The sequence below is a fragment of the Falco cherrug genome, chromosome 19 (assembly GCF_023634085.1).
Source record: "Falco cherrug isolate bFalChe1 chromosome 19, bFalChe1.pri, whole genome shotgun sequence".
Classification (NCBI taxonomy): domain Eukaryota; kingdom Metazoa; phylum Chordata; class Aves; order Falconiformes; family Falconidae; genus Falco; species Falco cherrug.
The window spans coordinates 4,733,132-4,743,665 of NC_073715.1; the positions used below are offsets into that span (position 1 = coordinate 4,733,132).

The 10,534-nt window shown below is 68.0% G+C and overlaps 2 protein-coding genes across 2 annotated transcripts in view; both read right to left on the minus strand.

Moving 5' to 3' along the window:
* Positions 1 to 221: 221 nt before the first annotated feature.
* RAB5B (RAB5B, member RAS oncogene family) lies at positions 222 to 8,518 on the minus strand. Its single transcript, XM_055696530.1, is given in 7 exon segments — positions 222 to 630; positions 885 to 978; positions 1,083 to 1,205; positions 1,422 to 1,480; positions 1,483 to 1,572; positions 3,355 to 3,635; positions 8,402 to 8,518. Coding segments are annotated over 6 exon segments (645 nt in total). The 5' UTR covers positions 3,518 to 3,635; positions 8,402 to 8,518; the 3' UTR covers positions 222 to 514.
* A 126-nt stretch (positions 8,519 to 8,644) lies between these two features.
* The window catches only part of DGKA (diacylglycerol kinase alpha), a 9,727-nt gene continuing 7,837 nt past the window's right edge, over positions 8,645 to 10,534 (minus strand). The window contains exons 10-11 of the mRNA XM_055697241.1: positions 10,273 to 10,349; positions 8,645 to 8,791 (exon numbers count right to left, since the gene is read on the minus strand). Of these exons, the coding sequence (XP_055553216.1) occupies positions 8,645 to 8,791; positions 10,273 to 10,349 (224 nt within the window). The remainder of the gene's footprint in view (positions 8,792 to 10,272; positions 10,350 to 10,534) is intronic.

Below are 10,534 nucleotides of genomic sequence, written 5' to 3' on the forward strand. Positions count from 1 at the left end.
TGGGAGACAGACCCCCCCTCGGAAAAAAATATCCCGTGTTCTCCGGAGGCGGCTTCGGAACAAGGTGGAACCTCCTGGGGTCTCTCCCTGCCCCGTTGACGGGACCCGGATTTCCAGAAGCAGCCGGGTCGGTGGGAGCGGCAGGTGGAGACCCCAGACCCTCAGGTCGCTACTTGCACCTATAATACAAAGTGAAGAAGAGTTTTGTTGTTGTTTGTTGGGGTTTTTTTCTTTTTTTTTTTTTTTCCTCTTTTTTTTTTTTTTTTTTTTTTGGAAGTTAAGTCCCCAGCTGCTCTAGTTCCGCTGCCGTCGGGATGGTGGGAACGGGGGGTGTCGGTGATGGTTTCCAAGCGTTAAAAAGTGCAGTTAGAGGGGGGGAGGGTCTCGGGGAAGGGGGGTCCGGTTCAGCCTGGCGGCTCGGTGTGCCGTGGTGACGGTGAGGTGCGGTGGACGGGGATGGAGGTTATATCTGAGCTCTTCCTCGGGCGCGGGGGGCCGGTGGGGGGCAGCCCCCTTAGTTGCTACAACACTGGCTCTTGTTCTGCTGGCTCTGCTCGTGCAGGTCCACGCCTCGGCTCCGGCCGGCCGCGCCGCTCGTGCTCTGGGGCTCGCTCTTTGGCAGCTTCTTGGCTGGAAGGGGGGGGAGGGGGGATGAAAACGGTGAGATTGGGGGGAGCAGGATGGGGGGACCCAAACCTGAAGCCACCCCGGCTGCTTCCCTTGGGAGAATGAGCCACCTCCCCCCGGAGCTGCTCTTGCACCGGCACCGCAGCCCGTGGCATGGCCGCTGGACAGACCCCGGCGCTGCTTGGCCCCCCAAAAAGCTCTAGGGGGGGTGGGATACACACCAGGCAGACCCCCCAGCACCCCCCCAGGTGCCTCACCGATGGCCAAGAAGAGATCGTTGACATTCATCGCTGTCTTGGCCGACGTCTCCATGAACAATAGGCTGTTGTCATCTGCGTAAGCCTGCGCCTCCTGGAAGGGACGCGGTGGGTGAGGGTCCCGAAGCCCTGGCACGTCCCGGTGGTGGCACTGGGGGGGGCCAGGGAGGGAGGTCGTGGCCGCGGGGTGACACTGACCTCGTATTCCACCATGCGTTTGCTGGCCAGGTCAGCCTTGTTGCCCGCCAGGGCGATGACGATGCTGGGGCTGGCTTGTCGCTGCAGCTCCTTCACCCATGTCTTGGCCCGCGCGAAGGTTTCCTAGGGGCAGAGGTGGGAACTCAAGGCTCGTCCCACCGCTGCGCTGCAAGGCGGGCGTCTTAGAGGGACCCCCACCACAAAAGCCACCCCCCTGCAAGGAGAGACACCCCCCACCCCCCCCCGACACGCAGCCACCAGCACCCCCCAGGAGCCCTGTGGGGCTTGGCTCACGGCGGTGCCCCACCGAGGGGCGTGGGGGGGGGGGGGTGTCCCTACCTGGTTGGTGATATCATAGACCACGATGGCGGCTTGTGCCCCCCGGTAGTACATGGGGCCAGGCTGTGGTAGCGCTCCTGGCCGGCCGTGTCCCAGATCTCAAACTTTACCGTTGTGTCATCCAGGCAGACGGACTGTGTGAGGAACGCCGCTGGCGGGAGGGAAAGACGGTGTTGGCATCCTACCGGCCCCCCCCAGGGCAGCAGGGAACCCCCCCCCCCCCCCACGTACCCCCAACCCCGCAGCCGGATGGTGGGAGAGCCCCTCAGTCCCAGCTCGTCCAGATGTGAATCCCACCACGGACGGGGCGCCACGAGGGCTCCCGCAGCCCAGGGACCACTGCGCCCACCGGGGCATCGCCACCCACCACCGCGCCCAGAGCCTGACTCGCACGCCGGCTCCATGCACCGCAGGCACAGGGTAAGGGTTTGGAGCCCGGGGCGGGCTCAGGACCCCAGGGCGGGGGGGCTCAGAACCCCAAAGGGGAAGAGGGGCTCAGAACCCCAAAGGATGGGGGTGGGTGGGGGGGAAGGGAGGCTCAGAACCTCAAAGGAGGGGAGGGCGGGGGGCTCAGAACCCCAAAGGATGGGGGGGAGGGGGGGGGGGAAGGGAGGCTCAGAAACTCAAAGGATGGGGGGGGGGGTGGGGGAAGGGGGGCTCAGAACCCCAAAGGATGGCGGGGGGGGGGGGGGGGGGGGAAGGGGGCCTCAGAACCCCAAAGGATGGCGGGGGGGGGGGGGGGGGGGAAGGGGGCCTCAGAACCCCAAAGGATGGGGGGTGGGGGTGGAAAGGGGGGGGGCTTAGAACCCCAAAGGATGGGGGGTGGGGGTGGAAAGGGGGGGGGCTTAGAACCCCAAAGGATGGTGGGGGGGGAAGGGGGGGGCTCAGAACCCCAAAGGAGGGGGGGGGGAAGGGGGGGGCCTTGGAACCCCAAAGGATGGGGGGGGGGGGGGAAAGGGGGGGGCTCAGAACCCCAAAGGATGGGGGGGGGAAGGGGGGGGCTCAGAACCCCAAAGGATGGGGGGGTGGGGAAGGGGGGGGCTCAGAACCCCAAAGGATGGGGGGGGGGGAAGGGGGGGGCTCAGAACCCCAAAGGATGGGGGGGGGGGGAAGGGGGGGCTCAGAACCCCAAAGGATGGGGGGGGGGGGAAGGGGGGGGCTCAGAACCCCAAAGGAGGGGGGGGGGGGGAAGGGGGGGGCTCAGAACCCCAAAGGAGGGGGGGGGGGGAAGGGGGGGGCTCAGAACCCCAAAGGAGGGGGGGGGGGGGAAGGGGGGGCTCAGAACCCCAAAGGATGGGGGGGGGGGGAAGGGGGGGCTCAGAACCCCAAAGGAGGGGGCGGGTGGGGGGGGAAGGGGGGGGCTCAGAACCCCAAAGGATGGGGGGGGCGGGGAAGGGGGGGGCTCAGAACCCCAAAGGATGGGGGGGGGGGGGAAGGGGGGGGCTCAGAACCCCAAAGGATGGGGGGGGAAGGGGGGGGCTCAGAACCCCAAAGGATGGGGGGGGAAGGGGGGGGCTCAGAACCCCAAAGGATGGGAGTGGGGGTGGGGAAGGGGGGGGCTCAGAACCCCAAAGGATGGGGGGGGGGGGGGAAGGGGGGGGGGGCTCAGAACCCCTAAGTATGGGGGGGGGGAAGGGGGGGGCTTAGAACTCCAAAGGAGGAGGGGGGCTCAGAACCCTAAAGGGGGGGAGGGGCTTAGAACCCCAAAGGATGGGGCGGGTGGGGGGGGCTCAGAACCCCAAAGGATGGGGCGGGGGGGGGGGGGGCTCAGAACCCCAAAGGATGGGGCGGGGGGGGGGGGGCTCAGAACCCCAAAGGATGGGGCGGGGGGGGGGGGGGGCTCATATTTAACGGGAGATGGGATCGGTGCAAGGTGAAACTGGGTCTGGGGGCACCCAAGGGTGCAGCAGTGCCCACCCCCCACCCGACTCACCGCCGATGGTGCTCTCCTGGTACTCGTGGAACTGGCCCTTGACGAAGCGCAGCACCAGGCTGGATTTCCCCACCGCCGACTCGCCCAGTAGCACCAGTTTGAACTGACAGATTTTACTGGCTTGGGACTGCCCGTTCGGCCTGGCGGCTCCTCGGCTGGTCATGGCCCGGGTGCTGCCGGCGCCGCGCGCCCTGCTAACCAGAGAGCCGGGAAGGCACCGAGGCGGCCGCGCGGGGTGGGGGCTGGGGGCAGGGTGCTGGCCTTCGATCCGCTGGGATGTCCTGGAAAGAGGAGAGAGGTGTCAGCACGCCGGACGCACACGACGCCCCCCACATCCCACCCCATCCCCCCCCCCAGCACCGTAACGCCCAGCTTTCATGGGCAAAACTCTTCTGGGGGGGCTCCCCCCCGCGCCCCCCCCCCCCCCCCGGGTCGCTCCCTGGGGGCTCCCCCCGGCTCCGTTTCGCCAGCTGCTATTCCAGAGGGATTTCGGGGAGCAGCAGCTCGGTGGGTAGGAGCCAATCTGCCAGCTGGGAAAATGGGATTTTGGCGGCCAAGGAGGCTGGGAGTGAGTCAGCAGTCTTCCCAGTCTTCCCAGTCCTCCCAGTGGGCAGCCCTCCCAGCTGGGGCATGCCATGGGGAGGGGGGGGGAGGGAAGTGGGGGGCCGGGGCAGTGGGAGAGCGGCCAGCGAGTGGCTCCGGCTGGAGGGTTGGAAAGAAACTCCCAGCTCTGCCCTGAAGTCTCTCAGCGCCACTTTGGGGGGGTTTCCCCCCATTTTTGCTTTGTTTTCCAGAGCAGCAGGCGCCCGGCAGAGCCACCTGGGCTGGGGGCACAGCCTGCCCCAACCCCCGCCCCCCCTCCAGGATCCGTGATCCCTGCCTGCGGAGCCGGCTGCCCACCCAAATCCAGCAGGATCAACGCTCGGAACGCCGCAGCGCCTTGAAAACCGAGGGGGTGGGCGCTGGGAAGGGGAACTCGGAGAAGGGACAAAGGCCAAGGGGGTCACCGTGCAGCCGGAGTTTCAGCTTCTGGGCTTCCCACGCCTGGAGAAAGCGGGAGAAAGTGGGATTTGTGGGATTCGAGGAGCTAATCCCACCCTCCCCTGGAACGTTCTGGGCCCAAGGTTGCGGGGCCGCTGCAGGGATTTACCCTGGTGACAGGGACAAGGGCTGCAGGGACCAAAACCAACCAGTGGAAAGTTGTTCGGTCACCAGTTCCCCTTCCCCGAGGCCACCAGCGGGGCCAAGGAACGCTCCCCAAGCACCCCGGGATCGCCCCCGCCTCCCCCAAGGCTCGGCGAAGCCCTGGGGGTGCAAAGCCATCGGCACAGAGCTGGGTGCTGCCTCCCCGCTCCGGCACCGCTCGGCACGGGCCGTGGCAGCGTCCCAAAGACGCTCGGCACGACCCGCCGGGGCTGCCAGGCTCCAGCAATTCTCTTGATTTAATCCAGAAAAGCACCAGGAGAGCGCAGGCAGGATGAGGCCGGTGAAGCTCAGGATCGCTCCGGCCAGGCTCACCCTGGGCTGAAGATTTTCCCAGTATCGTGACTATCGTGAGCGGAACCCCCAGCCCAGCAGCCGGGGCAGGGAGCAGGACCCGCTCCAGCACCGCGGCACCACGGTCCTGTCCACTCCAACCACCCTCAAACTCCAAAACACACCGGGGGGGGTCCCCTGCCCCCCACCAGGACCAAGCATTACCGCGCCACCGGCGGGAGCAGAGGGACCAGCGCTCATCCTGAGCGGGATCAGCTCCCTCCCCTGCAAACAGCATCAAGCTGGAATCCGCTTCGGGAAGGGATCCACCTCGCCCTTTCCAAGCCTTTTCCCACTTTTCTTTCCCAGCTCAGCCCCGGGGCCAGGCTGCCGGCTCCCTGATCCTTTGGGGAACCTTCCCTGCCAAAAAACCGCTCATCCCACACCCTGCGCCATGCCCCGGTGCTGCTTCGGCAGCAGCCCGGGCTCCTGGTGGGTGCTGAGGCTGAGGGTGCTCAGGGCACCCCAGGCAGCGGCTCACCCCGTGGGGATCCGGCACCACCGCGCCGTCAGCCGCTCACCAGGGATTTACGACACCGGGTCCCGTCATCCTGCGTGCGACGCAGCCGGAGCTGCGCACCAGCGCCCAGAATAGATCCTGTGCTTGTTCGTAAGGGAGGAGCCGCCAGGCACCCACCGCGGCCACCCCTTCTCCACCGGCCCCGGTGCGGGTGCTGGCGAGACCCCCGACAGCGAGCAGCCGGGACCATCTTCACCGGGCACCTCTCCGCCAGCAGCCCGAGTCACCTTTTCCAGGACCTCCAGGCCCATGGATCCTGGCTGTCTGTGGACCCCCGGCATGGTGAGGGTCTCCTGCTCCTCCAGGCGGGGAGGTGGGAGCTCCCTCCATGCTGCTCAGGGGGGTTTCTGCTCCGGGGAGAGCTCCTGGACAAATCCACCGCCATCCCACAAAGCCACGACCTGCCGGGAGCGCCCCACAGTTTGCTGGAGAAACAGCCCCACGCCTTGGGATGTGTCCCCCCAAGCTGGCGATGTCTGGGGCTGGGCGGCTCCATCCTCAGCCCACCTCACCCCACAGGACCCCTGGGCACCACCCAGGCACAGTTGGTCCTGGATGGATCCGCTTCGGGCCATGGACACTGGGAACGTGGCCCCGGGCGGGTGCGCTCTGTTCATCCACCACCACTGCGGCCACGAAATCCTGCCCGCACCAGGGCTCCTCCGAGGGATTAAGGAAGATACGATCACCCCAATCCAGCTTCCCCAGGAGAACCCGGCTCTCTGGGCATCGACAGATCCGCGGATCCCGGGACGACCGGGTATTCCCGCTCAAACATCCCCACACCAGCCAAAAGTTGACAATACGCGGCTCCGTAGAAGTCTGTGGCTATTTTTGGCGCGCTCTCGTGTCATCAGCGATTACAGGCTCGGCGAGCAAGATTGACAGTGCGAGGCAGAAGCACCAGGAGCCACAAGCAAAGCTCCAAAACCTCCTGGCACGAATCCACTCCTCCCCGCCACCGCGGCGGAGTCGTCCCCAGCCGAGGGCTGCACCGGTGAACGGGTCACCCAGCGCCAGCTGAGGTTTGGGGGGTCCGAGGCCGCCTCGCTCGGTCTCCTCCGGAAGGCTGCTCCGTACAGCCCTTCCCAAATGGGATCCCAAGCGCTCCAGCAGCCTCCCCGTGCCGTGGCGTTGGGAGGCAGCGTCTCGCCCACCCTCCCGCAGCACCGAGGGCCGGGGAGAAGGGGGCATCCCTCGCAGGGGAGGGTTGCGACAGCCCGTCTGGGCTAACGGCTTTCCTGTTGCCAGCGATACTTTTCTGATGTCCCAACCGTGCTGGAGCAACCACCCAGGGGCAGGTGGGGGCTCGGCCGCTGCGGATTCACCCAGCCAGTGCCAGGGGGGTCCCGGTCACCAGGTGCTGGGACACCGGAGCTGGCCCTGCCAGCTCACGGAGCAAACCTGAGCCGGTACACGCCAACGAGCAGCGGACACAGCCATCCCGTGGCTCCCATCGTTACGCATCACGCCTTAACGAACGACTGAAATCTCATGGCTCAGCCAGCGCCAACGGCTCGGTGGTGCGAAGGTGCCGGCGAGCTGAGGGAGACCTGGCTCACCCCAACCCGTGCGGGGCAGAAAACCCACCGGTTACGGCGGCCACATGCCAGGCATCACGCGGCAAGAGCCGGTTCATAGCCCCGGTTCAAGGAACAGGCTCCAGCTGCTTGCCGGCCCCCCCACGCTTCAGCTGAGATAGCGCCCAGGTGCGCTCAAGGCCACCCCAGCGAAGCTTCCCAGCCTCCCAGGAGGGATCAGCCCCCGCTCCGGTGCGGTGCCACGGTGCGCTGCAGGGGCCTGGCACAACCAGGCCTGCACCGGGCTCGAGGGAGCCAGCCCAGCCCGATGCTGGCGGCCAAGGGCGACGGTGCTGCCGGGGGAGACGCCGTGTCGCGGGGCAGCCCGGCGGGTGAGAGCAGCGGTTATGGAGACGGTGTTCCACGACGGTGCTGGGTCCCTCCATCAATTTGGGCAGCTCCCGCCCGGTGCTGGTGGGTTTGGCACTGGCTCAGGCCACCCTGAGTGAGACAGGGACCCTCTCCCCTCCTTGCTGGGGGGGCCACAGGTAGCCCCACGCACCGGCCAGCACCTCGGGCAGGTTCCCTCTGAGTCAGGGGAGCCTCAGGCAGCCGAAGCTCGGGGTGCTGGCACAGGGGGAGCCCCGCTCCAGGGGGAGCCACGGCTCCACGGCCGCTCCAGCACAGGAATTTTGTGGGAAAGCTGGAAATGCCTCAGACGCATGTCCCACATGGGGGGACACAGCCAGGCCCACGCAGAACACCGGGGCCTCTCCCAGCTCGCCCAGGAGCCCCACAGACACCACTGGGGTCTCCACAGACACCCAGGCCGGGGGGGTCGCTGAGGGCCCCTCGACCGCCGCCTCTGTGATTCACACACCCCTCGCCCCAAATGTTACACCGGGGCCTGGCGCCAGCCCCGCCAGCACGAAGCCAGACCCCGGTACCAGGGCCCCGCAGACCGACACTTACCGCCCCAGCCCCTCGGCGGGCCCCAGCCCGGTGACACGGGGGGGGGACCCCCAGGGGACACCCTCGCAGCCCCCTCCCGAGGGGCGCGCCAACCCCCTTGCTGCGGCCCAGGGGAGCCCCCAGCGCTGCCCCCACGGGCAGGACCGCGAACCCCCTGGGGGAGGGGCGGAGGGGATCCCGCGACCACTGCCCCCTGGGGGGGGGGCGCCCCCAAAACGAGCAGCAGCGGCGCCCCCCGGAGCGGGCTCAAGCCCCGCAGCTGAGGGGGGATCAGGCCGCAGGGGCCGGGGAGCTCCAGCCCGGCGAGGGGGTCGCGGCCTCCAGCCCCGGTGGGGCCCCGCCGCCCTCAGGCTCCTGCCGGGGCCCCCGGCCCGCCCCATAGGCCTCGGCCCCGGCCCGCCCGCCCCACAACGCCCTGAGCGCCGCCCGGGCCCCTGCGCCGCCCCCCCGCCCCAGCAGCCCCCCCAGTACCGGTACCCCCGGCCCCCGGCCCCGGTACCTCGGCCCCGGCCCGGCCCGGCCCTCCCGTCGCGGCCCCCGAGCGCACAAACAGCGGCTCAACCAAACCCTCCTGGCGCGGGCGGGACTAAGGGGCGGCTCCGCCAATCGGCAGCCCGCAGCTGGGCGGTGGGCCCGCCTCTTCCGCTCCGCTGGATCAATGGGAGAGGGGCATAGCGCGTCACGGCCCTGCCCCGCGTTGGGAAGCCAATGGACAGTGGAGATCGGGCGGATGGGCAGATGCCTAGCCAATAGGGGCGCGGAGGATCGCCAGCCAGTGGTCGGGCGGACCGTCATGGAGGAGGCGGGGCTTAGGGTGAGTGGCGGAGAGGGTGACCAACGGGAAGGCGCCGCAGCTCGAGGGGGAGAAACCAACAACATATAAGGTGACCTAAGGGGGAGGAACCCGGCAGCGACAGCAGCCAATCGGAACGCGAGAAGCTGCCGCGTCGCCCAATCACAGGGCACAAAGGACCCGACCCGGCCAACCCGAGGCCAGCGGCGCGATAAGTGACGCAACGCGGGGCGTCGCTGGGCAGCCAATCACGGGCGGCGCTCCCCGTAATTGACAGCCCCCGGGGCGGGGCAGGGCAGGGCAGGGCGGGCGCAGGGGCCGCTGGGAGCTGCGACCTCTGACCCCTCGCGGTGGCCCCGCGTCCCGCCCCGGGGCGGCCGCCCCGGCTAATGGCAGCGCTCGTGGGGGGAGGGCTGCGGACCCCCGCGGGGGTCACGGGGGCGCTCTCTGGTGCATTTTGGGCCTGTGGGGCTCTGTGAGCCTATAGGGCCTCAATGGGGCCTTTGTAAGCCTATAGGGCTCTCTGGGTCTATGGGGCTTCTCTTGGGTCTCTGTGGGCCTGTGGAGCCTCTATGGAGCAACTCTGAGGCATCTCTGATCCTGCAGGGCTCTACGGGGCCTCTGTGGGGCTCTCCAGGCCCATGGAGCCTCTCTGGGCCTATGGGGTTCCTATGGGGTCTCTGTAGGCCCATGGAGCCTCTGTGGGGCACTCTGGGGCCTCTCTGCGCCTACAGGGCTCTGTAGGGCCTTGTGAGCTTATAGGGCCTCTGTGGAGCCTCTCTAGGGCTGTGGGGCTTCTGTGGGGTCTCTTTGGGCCTGTGGAGCCTCTGTGGGGCACTCTAGGGCCTGTATAAGCCTGTGTGAGCCTATGGGGCTCTCTGGGCCCGCGGGGCTTCTGTGGGGTCTCTATGGGCCTGTGGAGCCTTTGTGGGCTCTCTGGAGCTACATGAACCTATAGGGCCTCTCTGGGGCTACATGAACTTATAGGGCCTCTTTGGGCCCATGGGGCTTCTATGGGGCCCCTATGAGCTTATAGGACCTCTCTGGACCTATGGAGCCTCTCAGGCTATGGGGCTTCTACAGGGCTCTCTGGAATCCCTATGGGGCTCTGTGGGGCTTTCTGGGAGGCTCTTGGGCCCTATGGGGCTTCTACAGGGCTCTCTGGAATCTCTGTGGGGCCTCTCTGGGACCCCTGTGGGGCTCTCTGGGCCTATGGGGTCTCTATGGGGCTTCTGGGGCCCTCTCTGGGCCTGCATGGCCCTATGAGGCTTTTGGAGGGGCTATGGGGCTTCTACAGGGCTCTCTGGGCCTACAGGGCTCTGAGGGGCATCATGGGGCCTCTCTGGGCCTATGGAGTTTCTATGGGGCTTTTGTGGGGCCTCTCTGGGCCTGCAGGGCCCTATGGGGCTTCTAAAGGGCTCTCTGGGGCCCCTATGGGGCTTCTGGGGGGCTCTTGGGGGCCCCTACAGGGGTCTGTGAGGCCTCTCTGGGGCTTCAGGGGGGGGGGTCTGGGGCCCCTGTGGGGGTCTGTGGGGCCTCTATGGGGCCTCCCCGGGCCTGTGGGGTTTCTATAGGGCGTTGATGTTGTTCCGTGGGGCCTGAGTCCTCTGGGCACACACACAGGGGGCACCCACAGGGCCGGGGGGGGGCACAGCTGGGGGGGGTGGGCATAGCTCATGAGGGGGTCTGGGTACCCCTGTGCCCCCCATGGGCAGTGTGGGCCCAGTCCCAGACACCAGGACCCATAGTGGGGGTGGGGGGGGAGGGGAGAGCCCCCCCCCGAGGGGGGCTCGTGCCAGGGGCCCCCCCGCCCCCCCCCCCCCCCCCCTTTGCACAGGT